The sequence below is a fragment of the Mustelus asterias genome, chromosome 8, assembly GCF_964213995.1.
Source record: "Mustelus asterias chromosome 8, sMusAst1.hap1.1, whole genome shotgun sequence".
In the NCBI taxonomy this organism is placed as follows: Eukaryota; Metazoa; Chordata; class Chondrichthyes; order Carcharhiniformes; family Triakidae; genus Mustelus; species Mustelus asterias.
Window position 1 is genome coordinate 38876985 of NC_135808.1, and position 19083 is coordinate 38896067.

Here is a 19083-nt window from a genome sequence, read left to right on the forward strand (position 1 = left end):
ATTCCAACTCCCGAATGTTGGGCACTAACCGCCGCTGCGCGCGACAGAACTACAACTCCCATCAGGCACCGCGGGCTGGTTTCTCCCTCTGATTCCATGCTGCCGCTCCTCACTGCGCAGGCCCGGGGACAGATGCAGTCAAGTATAGTTCCGGCCGTGTGAGCGGCGCAAGGGGGTCAATGAAGCCCCGCCCCCTCATATATGACTGGTTGTGCGGAATGATTGACACGTTAATTACAGGAAGGACCAGAATTCCTTCCCTCATAGATTGGGCGTTTGAGCCGTCAATCAGAGCGCTGAGCTGTTTGATTGGAGCTGTGTGTTGGATATTGAGTGTGTTTATTGGAAGCATTTCCCTTCTGATTTACAGGCTGAGTTTTGTTGATGGGTCATTGCTGAATATGAGAAGGTGAGGTGTAATTATCTGGGAGGGACAGAGACACATTTAGTGAAATGTCTTTTAATGTTTTCTTTAAAGATTATACCTGAAGGCCTCGACTTTTCCCAGAAGCCTGGGCTTGGATTTGACAGTTTTGTCTGATAGCTGAATTTGGGATATGCAGTCTGAGTGAGTGCAGTGTATCTAATTTCCCAGCATAAACCAGAAGCCTTGAACCTGCTACACTGAAGCAAAATTTTCCTTAGCTTCCAGCATTTCCTGCCCAGTGTGTTTTCTTCAATTAATTTTGGAAAACAAGGGGAGAAATGTCAAAATCTGCATTGAATTAACTTTTGTGTTTTTTTATATTAAACACATAATGTAAGTACAAAACTGGTTTACACCAGCAGGGTCTGGAATTATAGTGAATTGATAGCCCATTTTACACTCTGCCCGTCTGTCTTTCCATTGCCTCACAATGCCTGGGCAGATGAGAACTGTTCTTGGTTACTATCCAGTGCCCCTGCTGGAAACAGAGAGTTTGAGACAGCCAAATGAGGAAAAATAATCGACTTGTATCAAATCCTCACACAAAGGAATAGCAGACAGGCATTCACTGTGGAACAGTTTCTAATTGAGGAGTCAGCCCCTTCAGCAAAGAAGGAGAGGAAGTTGAAGAAAATCATGTTTCCTTATCCTGTTTTACAGAATGTTTGCAGTAACCTACTCAAGACAATACAGAGAGGATATACACCGTGCATAGAGTGAGACCAATACGCAAGTAAAAACTGCACAACTGTGGAAAGACATCTATTCCCTTCACAGCATTACCCAACACAAAGAAGGTTTGAGAGTGAAATCATCATCTCAAAATCAGTTGGGTCAGGAAAGTTTTGATATATCATCAGATTTGAAACTGGTCAGAAAGAACCAGTATGATGAGAGCTTCAAACATTTATCAAGCCTCATGAAACACTGACGCATCCCTACAGGTGATAGGCTGTAAATTCAACGTGTGCATGGACAGCTCAACAGGATCATAAAAATTGCTCACTGGCAACGTGCATCTCTTATTCCACAAGGACAGCAACATGGAGTCAAAATCTTTCACTTGTGAGGTGTGCAGTCGAACCTTCACACGTTCATCGACACTTGTGAACCACCAACGCATTCATACTGGAGAGAAGCCCTTCAAGTGTGAAGTATGTGACCAGGCCTTTACATGGCCAACAAATCTCTTGCAACACCGACGCCTGCACACTGGGGAGAAACCATTCAAGTGTGAGGTTTGTAAAAAAACCTTTGCGCAGTCATCAGCTCTGGTGGATCACCGCCGCATTCACACAGGAGAGAAACCGTTTATGTGTGAGGTCTGCGCCAAATCATTCTCACAGTTGTCATCCCTCCGCGCACACCAACGCATTCACACAGGGGAGAAACCCTTTACATGTGAGGTGTGTGACAGATCCTTCTTGCATTCATCTCACTTTCGTGTTCATCAACGCATTCATGATGGGGAGAAATCATTTATTTGTAAGGTGTGTAACAAAGCCTTCACAAACTCAACAAACCTCCTGACGCACCAACGCATTCACACAGGGGAGAAACCCTTCAGGTGTGAGGTTTGTGAGAAGATTTTCAGCCACTCCTCTGCTCTGCTGAGCCACCAGAGAATCCACACAGGGAAGAAACCCTTCAAGTGTGAGGTTTGTGACCGAGCCTTCGCACACTCATCGACACTTGTGAATCATCGACGCATTCACACTGGGGAGAAGCCATTCATGTGTGAGATGTGTAAGGAATGCTTTGCACAGTTATCGCGCCTTGTGAGTCACCAACGCATTCACACAGGGGAAAAACCATTCACGTGCAAGGTGTGTGATAAATCATTCTCGCGATCATCGACTCTTCGTGAACACCAACATATTCACACAGGGGAGAAGCCGTTCACATGTGAGGTGTGCAACAAATCATTCTCACACTCCTCTCACTTTCGTGTACACCAACGCATTCACACAGGAGAGAAACCATTCACATGCAAAGTGTGTGAGAAATCATTCTTGCGGTCATCATCCCTCCGCAGGCACCAGCACATTCACAAGAGAGAATCTGTTCAAGTGTGAGGTGCGTGACAAAGTCTACACAAACTCACCAAACCTCCTGTTCCATTAAATAATCTGCAGACAGGAGAAGTCTTTCCAATCTGAAAATTTGGATCAGGCTTTCTTAACTCTTCCATTCCCCTAGGTACCAATGGATCCACATTGAGAAACCATCAGGCTTTGAGGCATGTGACAAGGCTTTTGCACAGTGAATGCATCTCCTGGTCCATCAACACACAGATACGTGGGAGATGCCGTACACAAACATCACCTAGAACTTAGACTTGGATTTAGACCTTCCAGAGTAACCCCTGACATGGTCTTTGTTGTGGAGATGCTGGCGTTGGACCGGGGTAAGCACAGTAAGAAGTCTCACAACACCAGGTTAAAGTTCAACAGGTTTATTTGGTAGCACAAGCCACAAGCTTTCAGAGCGCTGCTCCTTCATCAGGTGAGTGGGAGTTCTGTTCACAAACAGGGTGTATAAAGGCACAAACTCAATTTACAAAATAATGGTTGGAATGCGAGTCTTTACAGGTAATCAAGTGTTAAAGATACAGACAATGTGAGTGGAGGGAGCATTAAGCACAGGTTAAAGAGATGTGCATTGTCTCCAGTCAGGACAGTTCGTGAGATTTTGCAAGCCCAGGCAAGTCGTGGGGATTACAGATAGTGTGATATGAACCCAAGATCCTGGTTGAGGCCGTCCTCATGTGTGCGGAACTTGACTATCAGTTTCTGCTCAGCGATTCTGCGTTGTCGTGCGTCGTGAAGGCCGCCTTGGAGAACGCTTACCGAAGATCAGGGGCTGAATGCCCGTGACTGCTGAAGTGTTCCCCAACAGGAAGAGAACACTCCTGCCTGGTGATTGCCGCTCAACAATCACCAGGCAGGAGTGTTCTCTTCCTGTTGGGGAACACTTCAGCGGTCACAGGCATTCAGCTCTGATCTTCGGGTAAGCGTTCTCCAAGGCGGCCTTCACGACACACGGCAACGCAGAGTCGCTGAACAGAAACTAATAGCCAAATTCCGCACACATGAGGATGGCCTCAACCAGGATCTTGGGTTCATGTCACACTATCTGTAACCTCGTGACTTGCCTGGGCTTGCAAAATCTCACTAACTGTCCTGGCTGGAGACAATACACATCTCTTTAACCTATGCTTAACCCTCTCTCCACTCACATTGTCTGTACCTTTCAGACTTGATTATTTGTAAAGACTTGCATTCCAACCATTATTTTGTAAATTGAGTTTGTGTCTTTATATGCCCTGTTTGTGAACAGAACTCCCACTCACCTGATGACGGAGCATAGCTCTGAAAGCTTGTGGCTTGTGCTACCAAATAAACTTGTTGGACTTTAACCTGGTGTTGTGAGACTTCTTATAATGGTCTTTGTGGCCAGACAAATCCAAGAAAAATGTCAAGAACAAAACCAGGAACTCTTCATTACATTCATCGAATGTAGGAAACTTGGCCTGTCTCTAATTGTGGCCAAAACAAAACTCATTGAGCAACCCACACCTGTTTAGCCAAATATGCCACTTCTGATGCATGATGAAGTAGAAATTCTGGAATACATTGAATGCTTCCCAGTCCTCAACAGCCTCCTCCCTCAAAAGGCCTCCATTGACAAGGCAATCCAACACCGGATCAGCTGTGTCAGTTCAGCTTTCAGCAAACTCCAAAGCAAGTGTGTGACTGCAGCAGTTTGGATGGAGAGGTTCTCACGAGTCGATCACCAGCATCTTCTCAAGGGAAATTAGCAATGAGCACCAAATGCTGGGCTTGTCAGCAAAGCTTACATCCCCTCATAGAATGAAAAAAGCAAAGATATCTGCAGGTCAAGAAAAATCAAAGCATACAGACGAGACCCTGGACATTGTGTTCGCACCAGAGAAATTCCATCAGCTATGTCTCTCCTGATCCTCTATATTGATTGGAAGGATTATCACAAAAACATTAGGTCCACAACGATTCAGAGAAAGTTCCAGTGAATCAACTTTTGGAATGGCCACTGTGTTCACTTGGCCAAAAGTCATCTGTCCGGTCAGGTCCTGTTCTCAAAATATACTTTCATGGGAAAGTACAACCTATGCACATATTTTAACTCTTTTATACCCAGGAACTTTCTGGTGAATCTACACTGCATTCCCTCCAAGGCCAATACATTCTTCCTGAGGTACAATGCCCAGAGCTGAACATAGTTCTATAATCAGTTCTCCAGGTAGGGTCAAAACAGAGTTCTGTACAGCTGGAACATAACTTCCACAAGGACACAGTTGGTTTTGGGGAAGAGAAGTTGTGGGTTATATTTTCTCTTCAGGATGCTCCTGGAGTAATGAGCAGTTTTGACAGAGGAAATTAGATTCGGCAATAGATGGCTCAACCAGTGTGTACGAATACACTCAAATCTTCACCCCTTCGACTTGAACAGCAGGGAGATCGACTTAAAAGGAAGAGAGTAATGGTAATTTTTGGAAAAGGGGTGCAGAAGGTGGACATAAGAGAATAATGAAACCGAATCTGGGCCATGGACCCACATGACCACTGGATCGCTAACCTTTGGTGGATTTATATGATGGAAACAAGCTCCATCCTGTGTCACTAAAGTTCAATGTCATTTTTGACCATCGGAATTGGGAGCAAGTCGAAAGCACAGGGATTTCAAAGAAACTTCCATCTGTGGTATTCTGAGAGTGTTTCCCGTGATGTAAGTGTGTGTGTGTGTGTGTGTTAGTAACGGAGCTCTCAGGAGTGGGTATGGGGTAGAATCGGACCTGGTTTCGTTGGTGATGTGAATTATGGACAGATCGTCATTTGGCTATCCGACAGGAAGCAGAGAGTTCGGAATAAATGGGTGCTTTTCTGGTTGGCAGATGGTAACTAGTGGCGTGCCGCAAGGATCGGTACTGGGGCCTCAACTATTTACCATTTATATAGACGATCTGGAGGAGGGGACTGAGTGTAGGGTAACAAAGTTTGCAGACGACACAAAGATAAGTGGAAAAGTGAATCGTGTGGAGGGCATAAAAGGTCTGCAGAGAGATTTGGACAGGCTGAGTGAGTGGGCGAGGATCTGGCAGATGGAGTATAACGTTGACAAATGCGAGGTTATTCACTTTGGAGGAAATAATAGCAAATTGGATTATTATCTGAATGGAAAAAAATTACAACATGCTACTGTGCAAAGGGACCTGGGGGTCCTTGTGCATGAGACGCAAAAACCCAGTCTGCAGGTGCAACAGGTGATCAAGAAGGCAAATGGGATAGAAACATAGAAGAAACATAGAAAACTACAGCGCAAAACAGGCCCTTCGGCCCCACAAGTTGTGCCGAACATATCCCTACCTTTTAGGCCTACCTATAACCCTCCATCCTATTAAGTCCCATGTACTCATCCAGGAGTCTCTTAAAAGACCCTATTGGGATGTTGGCCTATATCGCAAGGGGGATAGAATATAAAAGCAGAGATGTCTTGCCGCATCTGTACAGGGCATTGGTGAGGCCACAGCTGGAATACTGTGTGCAGTATTGGTCCCCTTATTTGCGGAAGAATATATTGGTCTTGGAGGGAGTGCAGAGAAGGTTCACCAGGTTGATACCAGAGATGAGGGGTGTTGATTATGAGGAGAGACTGAGCAGATTGGGTTTGTACTCGTTGGAATTTAGAAGGCTGAGGGGGGATCTTATAGAGACCTATAAGATAATGAAGGGGCTGGATAGGGTAGAGGTGGAGAGATTCTTTCCACTTAGGAAGGAAGCTAGAACTAGAGGACACAGCCTCAAAATAAAGGGGGGTCAGTTTAGGACAGAGTTGAGGAGGAACTTCTTCTCTCAGAGGGTGGTAAATCTTTGGAATTCTCTGCCCACTGAAGTGGTGGAGGCTACCTCGTTGAATATGTTTAAATCACGGATAGATAGATTCCTGATCAGTAAGGGAATTAGGGATTATAGGGATCAGACGGGTAAGTGGAACTGATCCACTTCAGATCAGCCATGATCTTATTAAATGGCGGGGCAGGCTCGAGGGGCTCGATGGCCGACTCCTGCTCCTATTTCTTATGTTCTTATGTTCTTCAGGTAACGGGCGTTTGACTATACCATGGGTAATGTTTGTACTCTCCTGCCTGGGAGGACTACTATCCTGAATATGGTGAGTGAGTGAGGCTGAGTCTCTGCAGACCTGAATCCCCTCAGCCCATCATATCTCGATGTAATAACAGTGTGATGATGTGTTCATCTTACACTCTTCCAAGATTCATTTCATATTCTGGGAAAGATCTTGAGTCATTTTCAATGTTTTCTTATTTTGGTTGACTGAAAGTTTGGTGTAAGCAGAATATTGTGTTGTTTGTCTGCTGTTTTATCAATCACAATGGATTCATGTTTAAAGCAAAAACCAAATCAAACTATCTGATTTGTCAGCATCATGTGTTCCTATTCACTGAAATACTCAGGAGCTAACAGTAAGAGTCCTGTACACAATATATGTCACTGGGCTAGGATACTTTCTTCATCACTGGTTTTGAAGTTCCAGTTGACAGGAATCAGAACATTTACCTCCAAAAGAAAGACTTTTATTTTTTTATCCTCTGCCTCAGTGCTCTTCTGACTGAGACTTGAACCCAAAACTTTCTGATTCAGAGACCAGAGAGCTTACTAAATCATGGCTGACAATAACTTATAATATTTCTAATATATTAGACTTAGTTTATAACAGGTTAAGCCCCAAGGCTGTGCACAGAATGCTTTTCCTCCTGTAAACTGATAGCCTGAAAGTTTGATTTGATTTAAAGAGGTAACTAGTTCGAGCTATGGGTGTCAGTATTGTCTTTGTGTCTGGGTTCCTGAAGCTGTGAGAAGTGGTAAAGTCCCTGATGTCAGAAGAAGTGAAACTGATGGAGAAAACATCCTCAACCACCATGCAGTCCTATTGCATCAAGGACCAGATCCAAAATACAACCAGAACATCCAAGAATGACAGTCCGACAGATCAGTATGAGAAACAAAAGAGACCTCTAGACAAGGTTATCATCACAAAATCTGGGTGTATAACCCTTTTCTCTTTAGAGACTCATAAAAACATAAGTTCTGTGCAATTCTGTACTGGTAATTAAACATGAAGATGTATTGTTAAATATACATATTTGGAAGGAGGATGAAGTATCTTTAAAAGAAAATGGGGGATGTTATTGTATGCCTTTAAGAGGATGAACATGTATCCGGATAATCACTTGGGATGTATGTATTGTGTGTTCTAGTTTTAGTTTCATTTTTGGTGTAAGCAGCAGAGTAGACAACACAGCTCCAAAAATATCTGGGGTCACCATTGCAGATGTCAGAGAAGCTTTCTTGAAGGTCAACCCATGGAAAGCAACTGGCCCAGATGGGGTACCTGGACGTGCACTCAGATCCTGCGCGGATCAGCTGACAGAGGTATTCACAGACATCTTCAACCTCTCTTTACAACAATCTGAGGTCCCTATCTGCTTCAAGAAGACGACCATCACCCCGATACCGAAGAAAAACCAAGCAGCGTGCCTTAATGACTATCGGCCAGTGGCTCTGACATCCATCATTATGAAGTGCTTCGAAAAGTTAGTCATAGCATGAATCAATTCCAGCCTCCCGGACTACCTGGATCCACTACAGTTTGCCTACTGCTGCAACAGGTCCACAGCAGATGCCATTTCCCTGGCCCTGAATTAAACCCTGGAATACCTAGATAACAAGGACACCTGTGTCAGACTCCTATTTATTGACTACAGCTCAGCTTCAACACTAGTATTCCCACAAAACTCATCTCCAAACTCCGTGGCCTGGGCCTCAGCACCTCCCTCTGCGACTGGATCCTGCACTTCCTAACTCACAGACCACAAACAGTAAGGATAGGCAACAACACCTCCTCCATGATCATCCTCCGCACTGGTGCCCCACAAAGCTCTGTTCTCAGCCCCCTACTATACTTATACACCTATGACTGACTGACGACACCACCGTAGTGGGTCAGATCTCAAACAATGACGAGACAGAGTACAGGAATGAGATAGAGAATCTGGTGAACTGGTGCGGCAACAATAATCTCTCCCTCAATGTCAACAAAACAAAGGAGATTGTCATCGACTTCAGGAAGCGTCTACATCAATGCCCCTGTCTACATCAATGGGGACGAAGTAGAAAGGGTCGAGAGCTTCAAGTTTTTAGGTGTCCAGATCACCAACAATGTGTCCTGGTCCCCCCATGCCGACACTGCAGTTAAGAAAGCCCACCAATGACTACTTTCTCAGAAGACTAAAGAAATTTGGCATGTCAGCCTCGACTCTCGCCAACTTTTCCAGATGCACCATAGAAAGCAGTCTTTCTGCTTGTATCACAACTTGGTATGGCTCCTGCTCTGCCCAAGACCGCAAGGAACTGCAAAAGGTCATGAATGTAGCCCAATCCATCACACAAACCAGCCTCCCATCCATTCACTCTGTCTACACTTCCCGCTGCCTCGGCAAAGCAGCCAGCATAATGAAGGATCCCATGCACCCTGGACATTCTTCCACCTTCTTCCTTCGGCAAAAAGATACCATCCCTGATCACGTACCAACCGACTCAAGAACAGCTTCTTCCCTGCTGCTGTCAGACTTTTGAATGGACTTACCTTGCATTAAGTTGATCTTTCTCTACACTCTAGCTATGACTGTAACACTACATTCTGCACTCTCTCGTTTTCTTCTCTATGAACGGTATGTTTTGTCTGTATAGCGTGCAAGAAACAATACTTTTCACTGACAATAAATCAAATCAAAGTCTCCAAGCTATTTATCTATGTAAGCGTGTTCTCATGTGGCTAACTGAATAAATGAACCTATAATGTGTTAGCCAATCTCTAATGAGTGATTAGCACCTGGTGCTTAGAATAGAAAATAAGTTGAAGGACTTGTATCATTATAAGAATATAGCACAGATCACTCTCTGACTCTTAATGAGGCCAAGAAGACAATGAGATACTTAGTGATGAGAAAGACTTCACCTTCAAGCACCCAGGGGAGGAACCATTCCTTGGGTAGTTATGAAGGACCTTCAATTAGCCTCAGCAAATCAGCCAGGAATCCTGTTTCTCATCATAAGGGATGCGTGTAAAAACGGAACGGCAATAATCATGGGGGACTTCAACATGCACATTGACTGGCAGACTCAAGTCGGTAAGGGTGGAATGGAGGAAGAGTTCTTAGAATGCTGTCGGGATAGTTTCCTTGAACAGCATGTTACGGAACCGACGAGGGAACGAGCTATTTTGGATCTGGTATTGTGTAACGAGGTAGGTAGAATTAAGGAACTTATTGTGAAGGACCCTCTTGGGTCTAGTGACCACAATATGGTCGAATTTCTGATTCAGATGGAAGAGGAGAAAGTTTGGTCCCAAACCAGTGTCCTCTGTTTGAACAGAGGGAAATATGATAGGATGAGGGATGAATTGGCTAAGGTAGACTGGGAGAGCAGGTAGGATAGCTGAGGAACAGTGAAGGATTTTTAAGGAGATCCTTTTCAGTTCTCAGCAAAAATATATTCCAGCAAAAAACAAGGATTGTAAGAAAAGGGAGAACCAGCCGTGGATAACGAAGGAAATAAAGGAGAGTATTAAAATAAAAACAGCTGCGTACAGAGTGGCCAAAAATAGTGGAGAAACAAGTGATTGGGAAAAATTTAAGAAACACCAAAGAGAGACTAAGAAAGCGATAAAGAAAGGAAGGATAGACTATGAAGCTAGGCTAGCAACTAATATAAAAAATGATAGTAAAAGTTTTTATAAATATATAAAAAGGAATAGAGTGGCTAGAGTGAATGTTGGACCCTTGGAGGACGAGAGGGGGGAGTTAATAGTGGGAAATGAGGATATGGCTGAGTCTTTAAATAAGTTTTTTGTGTCGGTCTTCACGGTGGAGGACACAAATAGTTTGCCAAATATTAACGATAGAGGGTTGGCAGCAGGAGAAATACTTAATACAATTAATGTTACCAGAGAGGCAGTGCTGGGTAGACTAATGGGACTGAAGGTGGACAAGTCCCCGGGTCCGGATGGAATGCATCCCAGGGTATTGAAAGAAATGTCAGAGGTAATAGTGGATGCGTTAGTGATTATTTATCAAAACTCGTTGCATTCTGGGGTAGTGCCGGTTGATTGGAAAACGGCTAATGTTACGCCGCTGTTTAAAAAAGGAAGGAGACAAAAGGCGGGTAACTATAGGCCGGTCAGCTTAACGTCTGCAGTAGGGAAAATGCTGGAATCCATTATTAAAGAGGAGATAGCAGGGCATCTGGATAGAAATGGTTCGATCAATCAGACGCAGCATGGATTCATGAGGGGAAAGTCGTGCTTGACGAACATGTTGGATTTTTATGAAGATGTGACTAGGGCGGTTGATGGAGGAGAACCGGTGGATGCGGTGTTTTTGGATTTCCAAAAGGCGTTTGATAAGGTGCCCCATAAAAGGCTGCTGAAGAAGATTAGGGCACACGGAGTTGGGGGTAGTGTGTTAAAGTGGATTGGGGACTGGCTATCCGACAGGAAGCAAAGAGTCAGAATAAATGGGTGTTTTTCCGGTTGGAGGAAGGTAACTAGTGGCGTGCCGCAGGGATCGGTACTCGGGCCGCAACTATTTACCATTTATATAGATGATCTGGAGGAGGGGACGGAGTGTAGGGTAACGAAGTTTGCAGACGACACAAAGATAAGTGGAAAAGCGAATCGTGTGGAGGACGGAGAAGATCTGCAGAGAGATTTGGACAGGCTGAGTGAGTGGGCGAGGATATGGCAAATGGAGTATAACGTTGATAAATGCGAGGTTATACACTTTGGAGGAAATAATAACAAATGGGATTACTATCTCAATGGAAACAAATTAAAACATGCTACCGTGCAAAGGGACCTGGGGGTCCTTGTGCATGAGACGCAAAAGCCCAGTCTGCAGGTACAACAGGTGATCAAGAAGGCAAATGGGATGTTGGCCTATATCGCGAGGGGGATAGAATATAAAAGCAGGGATGTCTTGATGCACCTGTACAGGGCATTGGTGAGGCCGCAGCTGGAATACTGTGTGCAGTATTGGTCCCCTTATATGAGGAAGGATATATTGGCATTGGAGGGAGTGCAGAGAAGGTTCACCAGGTTGATACCGGAGATGAGGGGTTTGGATTATGAGGAGAGGCTGAGGAGATTGGGTTTGTACTCGTTGGAGTTTAGAAGGATGAGGGGGGATCTTATGGAGACTTATAAGATAATGCGGGGGCTGGATAGGGTGGAGGCGGAGAGATTCTTTCCACTTAGTAAGGAAGTTAAAACTAGAGGACAGCCTCAAAATAAAGGGGGGTCGGTTTAAGACAGAGTTGAGGAGGAACTTCTTCTCCCAGAGGGTGGTGAATCTCTGGAATTCTCTGCCCACTGAGGTGGTGGAGGCTACCTCGCTGAATATGTTTAAAGCGCGGATGGATGGATTCCTGATCGGTAAGGAAATTAAGCGTTATGGGGATCAGGCGGGTAAGTGGTACTGATCCACGTCAGATCAGCCATGATCTTATTGAATGGCGGGGCAGGCTCGAAGGGCTAGATGGCCTACTCCTGCTCCTATTTCTTATGTTCTTATATCAGAGGGGCCAACTGAGAAGTTAGAGGGAGGGCAGGATGTGTCTCGACTGTGACAGTCTCCGTTGTCTCACAACATTCATTGGGTCTACACATGCTGAATGGTCATTCAAACAGAGCACTAGAGGCCAATCAATGTCCAGTCTGTACTCCAGGTCAGTACCTTGAGAATTGGAGGGAATGTGAGAGGACAAAGCTTGTATTTATAGAGCGCTTTAATAGTCAAACATCCCAAATTGTTTCATAGAGCTGTAATCAGGGAAAATTTAACACTGAGACAAAGAAGAAGATATTAGGAGGGAATGTCACCACGTCTCTGGGAAAATTTCCTGAGCCACAGAATGCAGGAGAATGTATGTCAGGATTTTCCCTGCTCAGGACACGAGGGAATACTTTCCACAACATGATTGATTTCCCTTCTTGATAGATAGATATAATTATCACGTTCCTGAAGTTGGGGGATGAGTTCATGGAGTCTTGATGTGAGCAGAAGTCCACCAGCTTGGAAGCCCTCAGCTGGAATACCATCGGGGCCACAGGCTCTGTTGTTTCTCATCTGTTTGATTATTGCAGCTCTCCCATCGATGGTGACTCACCCATGGATTCTACCACAGGAATTCTATCACATTTCTGTCAAACTGAGGATTTATGTTCCACACTCTGAGGAATGAGTCCTACATCTCCCTCACTCATCGAATCATTTCGCAACTCACAGAGAAACGTCGTCCATCACCTGGTCAATATGACCCCTGCCCCGCCACCCAACTTGCCCATACTACGCGTCTCTATCCGGTGCCTCTCTCTCCTGCACATGTGCTGATCCTACCTCTACATGTCATCATTGCCATGAATGCTGTGGGTCTTCCTCTTCTACACATCCCACACTGATGTTGTCAGTTTAAAAGCCTTCAAGGATGAAGAATGTTATTCCCACACGAGAAATCTGTCAAACATTTACCGGGGGAACTGAGGCAGCAGCTGCAATAAGTGAGGTTTTATTCAGATGGCACAACGACAAGTTTAAATCCCCACCTGATCTGCTGCTCAAAGTCGTCTCCGTTTCACCGGTCAGTTTCCCAAGCTTCTGGAAACTCGTGTTGGTCCAGAAATATTTCGATTGGCTGTGAGAGACGTCAATCAGAGAGCCCACCCACTCTGCCCATTCCCTCCTCTTCCTCTTTCACAGCTGCTTCACTTCCTGTAGGGACTGAAAACCAAGTGAGGAGATGGTGAGTGAAGGAGCAGAATTTATAATCATTACATTGCATAATATCCACACTAATGTTCAGGCAGTCTGACTATCCTGTGAAGAATCAGGTGTGGAAATGCCCTTTATGCTGTGTGAGAAGATCCAGCTGAGAGACCTGTTTACTCGGTGCTTTGTGCTGAGCTGTTTGATTGGAGCTGTGTGTTGGATATTGAGTGTGTTTATCGGAAGCATTTTCCTTCTGATTTACAGGCTGAGTTTTGTTGATGGGTATGAGTATGAAAAGTTGAGGTGTAATTATCTGAGAGGGGCAGAGACACATTTATTGAAATATATTTATTTTTTTTCTTTATAAAGATTTTACCTGAAGGCTTCGGCCTTTCCCAAAAGCCTGGGCTTGGATTGCCCAGTGGTGTGTCTGATAACTGAAATTGGGATATGCAGTCTGAGTGAGTGCAGTATATCTAATTTCCCAGGATAAACCAGAACCCTTCAGTCAGCTCCACTGAAGCAATATTTTCCTTCGCTTCGAGCACTTCCCGCCCAGTGTGTTCTCTTCAAATAATTTTGGACAACAAGGGGAGAAATTTCAAAATCTCAATTGCATTAACATTCCTCCTGAGTATTTTTATAGTAAACACATTCTTGAAGGGTAAAATTGGTCTTTGCCAGCACAACACGAGCTCATAATGAATTGATAGCCCATTTCACATTCGCCCAACTGTCTCTTCCATTGCCCTCACAGTGCCTAGCAAGATGGGGGTCTGGAGTGAGGAAAGAAAGTATCCATGTTATCAACTGCTGGTCACTCACCAGTGTCCCTGCTGGAAATAGAGGATGTTGACAATCTAGTGAGGAAAAAGAAAGGACTTGTATCTGATCCCCCACATGGAGGAATGGCAGAATGGCTCACTGTGGAACAATCTAAGTGAGGAGTCAGCCCTTTCAGCAATTGCGGAGAGAAATTGGAGGAAATCATGTTTCCTTTTCCTGTTTTACAGAAGGATTGCACCGGAGAATACAGAGATGATAGACACCACAGGTAGATCCTGACCATCACCCAAGAAACAACGGTGGGAAGACATCCAGTCCCCCCACAGCATTGCTCAACACAGAGAAGATTGGACAGTGAACACATCATCTGGAAATCAGTTGGTTCAGTAGAGCTTTGATCTGTAACTGGTCAGTGGTGTGGAGCTTTCCATCAGAACCAACCTTTCTGAAGGTTCGGCTGTGGGTGATCAGTCAGGGTGAGGCTAGGAAGAAGTGTGAATGGACTCCAAGTGTGTTGAGAGCTTCAATCATTCATTGAGCCTCATGAGCCACTGACTCTTTCTTAAGGTGGGAGGCTGTCCCAGTGTGAGGTGTGTCAGAGACTCCACAAGATCAGAAGATCTTCTAAGGTGCATTTGTTACAGCTGCTGTTACCACAAGAGCAGTCAAATGGAAGGGAAACGATTCAGGTGTAATGTTTGTGATAAAGGTTTTGTGAATTCTACAAGACTTCTAAGGCACCAGGTGATTCACACAGGGGAGAAACCATTCACGTGTGATGTTTGTGAGAAGTCCTTCTCACAATTATCGACCCTCCGCCAACACCAACGCATTCACACGGGTGAGAAACCCTTCAAATGTGAAGTGTGTGACAAATCATTCTCGGTGTTATCGAACCTCCGTCAACACCAGCAGCTTCACACAGGGGAGAAACCTTTCACGTGCAAAATGTGTGACAAATCATTCTCATGGCCATCGTACCTCCGTAAACACCAACGCATTCACACAGGGGAGAAACCCTTCACGTGTATGGTGTGTGACAAATCATTCACACGGTCGTCATGCCTCAGTAAACACAAACGTCATCACACAGGGGAGAAACCCTTCAAGTGTGATGTTTGTAAGATGACTTTCAACAAAATTAACAACCTTCTATCACACCAGAGGATTCACACAGGGGAGAAACCCTTCCCATGCAAAATGTGTGACAAATCATTCTCAGAGTCATCATACCTTCGTAAACACCAACGCCTTCACACAGGGGAGAGACCCTTCACGTGTGAGGTGTGTGGCAAATCATTCACACTGTCAACAAGCCTCAGTAAACACAAACGCCTTCACACAGGGGAGAAACCCTTCACGTGCAAAATGTGTGACAAATCATTCTCACAGTCATCGAACCTCCACAGACACCAACGTGTTCACACAGGGGAGAAACCCTTCACATGCAAAATGTGTGACAGATCATTCTCACAGTCATCGACCCTCCGTAAACACCAGCGCATTCACACAGGAGAGAAACCCTTCAGGTGTGATGTTTGTAAGATGACTTTTAACCGAAAAGACAACCTTCTTTCACACCAGAGGATTCACACAGGGGAGACGCCCTTCATGCACGAGGTGTGTGACAAATCATTCTCTGAGTCATCGGCCCTCCACAAACACCAATGCGCTTACACAGGGGAGAATGCCCTCCCATGCAAGGTATGTGACAAATCATTCCTGGACTCAATGGCTTCTTGCACACACTGAAATATTTATGTGGTAAATTACCCCCACCCCGCTCTGTGCATATCAAAACATTCACACAAGAGATAAACCATTCACATATATGGTATGTAAAAAATCATTCTCCGATTAATCAGCCCTCACCATTCATATATGAGATGTGTGACAAATCATTCTCTGGGTCATCAGACCTCCACAGACACCAACACATTCACACTGAGGCTGACCTGCTTCCCTTACACTGAGAGTTATTTGTGTTGTTTACCCTCCAGTGCTCACACAGGGGAGCTGTCCTTTCAAAGCAGTGTCTGTCTCAGCAGTGTCTGTTTCCAGCCTCTTCCACCATCAGTCCAATTATTTCAAGAAGGTCAATTTAACCTTTGACCAGATCGCCAAACATCACCAAAAGAGGACATCAATGTATATGGAAGCTGCTGCTTATGCACAGGTTTCCCTGTGATGGACAACAGGGCAATATCTGAATATTAAATATATATGTTAATTTTTGAAACTTTAAATCGTAGTTGAGTTGAAAATACAGAAAAATCACAACTTTTTAAAATTCATTTAATTCAAAAATGCCTTGGAGTTGGCTCTAACTTGGTCATAAGATTGATCTCTAATCATAAGATCCCTGGGTGCAGGCTGAAAACTGTCTCCAACACTCGGAAAATGTGTCACAAGACAGCACAGTAAAGTCTGGACCATGATTTCTTTTTCATTTTCATTTCTTCCTTTAGGTAAAGGTGGCCCATAACACTCGGGAGCGCTTGTTCACTGAAGGGCAGGTTCCCTACATCAAGGAGCTGCCGGAACAGGAGTTCACGAAGAAACTGTTTGGCCTCTCCAACCCCACGATATCCAATGGTGGATCAGATATCGGGATGAGCGAAGGTGATGTCAGTAGCAGAGTGTTTAAACATTCAGGAGGAGAGTTAATTTACGTGACAATGATAATAATTGATTTTCTTCCTCTGACAGATACACAGGCGTCCATGCACACATCAGATGGTGATGGAGGAAAGTTGGCAACAGCGTCCGAGATTACTGAAAGGACTGGTGAGGAAGGGACGGAGGTGAATATCTCACAGCAATGTGGCATGGCAGCTGCAGTGGAGGAGCGAGAGGATTGTCAGGAGCGTAAGATGTCTGATTTGAAGGGTAATGTTGATGAGTTAAAGTTAAATATTGTGGCTTGTCTGAAGGAGGAGGCCTGTGGTGCTCTGGATGCTGCGGTGGAGGGAGGGCACTCGGAACCTTCCAGAGGTGAGGAAACTGTGGCTTTGCGAACAGAAGCTTCACCATCTCCACGAGCACACAGACAACATCAGGCCTATGCTGCTGGTGAAGAAACTGAAGATGATCTGAAACCTTTTGCACACTTACATCAGGAACTGGTTCAAAGTACGGAGAGTTATCAGGCCACTTCCAACTTGCTTCAGCAAACTATGACTGAATTTAAGACAGATGTTAGCCAGAATCTGCAAAGAAACAATGAGATTCTTCAGCAGCATAACGAGGTTCTGAGACAGCAGAATGAAATTCGAAACCAGCATCTACAAAGAAACAATGAGATTCTTCAGCAGCAGAATGAGGTTCTGAGACAGCAGAGTGAGATTCGAAAACAACATTTACAACAAAACAATAAGATTCTTCAGCAGCAGAGTGAGATTCTTTGTCAACTTCTGCAAAGAAGCAATGAATCTTTGAACGAAATGAGGCATATTCTGTCTCAGAATCTAGCGCCTGCACCTTCTGGCCAGCAGCAGCCCAGTGTAGGGACATCTGCTGATGGACATGTCTCTATCAAAGGGATGGGGGAGACATAGAAGGAATTAGGGTCCCTCCCTCCATCACTGCTACTCTATCTCATTCTCCACTTGCCTGTTTTATCATGAGGGGTATTTTTCCTCTTTTTGGTCTGGATTTTAGTCTCTGTCATGAGGACAGTGCAGAGGAGGTCTGAATCCAGAAGTCCCGCCTCCGATCAGGGCACTTGCCATTTTCTTAGGTACAGGAATGGGCCAGGTCACAATTTACACGTTTTGCAGTGGAACGTGACCACAGAAATCAACACTTACCTCCACTTGTGTGGTTTTGGGGTGAGACGCGTCTGAAACCCAACGTGTGCAGGTTGCACCTGTCAGGAACACGTCTGAACTCTGTTCATTCGTTTGGATAGATTGGGTCCCCTTGTGGATTGGAATGGTATCCTTTGGATATGGTGATTAGACTCCGCTTTTGGAAAAACTAAGATATCGTTTGAGATACTTAAAAATTAGGGATGTGCTTAAACCGATTGAAACTGAAAGCTCATTGAAACTGCTGAGAACAATTGTCAAAAATGTCAAGAAGAACTGTCAAAGGGAGCTGTCAAGCTAAAAAGGCATTTAAAACTTATGTATTTAACTCCTTGATTAACTATCTAGAGTGTTAGAAAATTGCCTTTTACTTGTGTCTGTTGACACGTCTCAGGGATTGACTGAATAAAGTTGCATATCAGATTTCACAACCATCCATTGTCACAGTAGGGTGTCTGCCATTTCGCCATTTGATTGACAGTGGCATAATGGTATTGTCACTGAACTAGTAATTGAGAGACTGATGTTACCTGGATACGAATCCCTCCATGGCAGATGGTGAAATTTGAATTCAATAAAAATCTGAAATTAAATGTCTGATGATGTCCATGAAACCCATCTGACTCACGCATGTCCTTTAGGGAAGGAAATGTGCTATCCTTACCTGGGCTGGAATATATGTGACTCCAGATTCAAGGGCAGTTAGGGATGGGCAATGTATTCTGGCCCAGCGAATGACTCCCACATCCCACGAATGAAGTGGTTATAGACACTTCGAAGCGGGACTATCAATTCCATTGCTTGTTTTTACAGATGATGGAATTGAATGAAACATTTATTGCTGGATGGGATAATTCAACGGAAAGAATTTTAAATATAACTAAATATGGTAATTTTTTGTATTAAATATTTTTAAATACAAAAGTCTGCAACAGACACTTGAAACTTCATTTTATTTAACCTCACCATTGGGTCCTGAGGTCTGCCCATTGTGGATAGTGGGTGAGTTGGTATGGGTGGTATAAGGGCAATGGGTGGGGGACATGAGGTGGTTTGAGTTGACACTAAGTTAGCATAGAGGCGATAAAGGGTCATATGGAGTGGGTGGGGGCAGAGTTTGGCCTGGAGGATAAGAGGAGCCATGGATGTGGTTGGATGCATAACTTAGCATGGAAACT

General features: G+C 44.5%; 1 protein-coding gene across 3 annotated transcripts; it reads left to right on the top strand.

Moving 5' to 3' along the window:
- The first annotated feature begins 354 nt into the window (after positions 1-354).
- LOC144497065 (uncharacterized) lies at positions 355-18502 on the top strand. 3 transcript variants are annotated; one of them, XM_078217801.1, is made up of 4 exons: positions 355-409; positions 1088-2078; positions 14786-15800; positions 16565-18502. In XM_078217801.1, exons 2-4 carry the CDS (start codon positions 1471-1473, stop codon positions 17651-17653), a joined length of 2712 nt encoding a protein of 903 aa, XP_078073927.1. In that variant the 5' UTR covers positions 355-409; positions 1088-1470; the 3' UTR covers positions 17654-18502. The 3 variants fall into 3 exon arrangements, with proteins under 3 accessions (XP_078073927.1, XP_078073926.1, XP_078073925.1); XM_078217800.1 differs by lacking the exons at positions 355-409; positions 1088-2078 and adding an exon at positions 13309-13344 and having other exon boundaries at positions 14324-15800; positions 16565-16718; positions 16806-18502; XM_078217799.1 differs by lacking the exons at positions 355-409; positions 1088-2078 and adding an exon at positions 13318-13344 and having other exon boundaries at positions 14324-15800.
- The last annotated feature ends 581 nt before the right edge of the window (positions 18503-19083 follow it).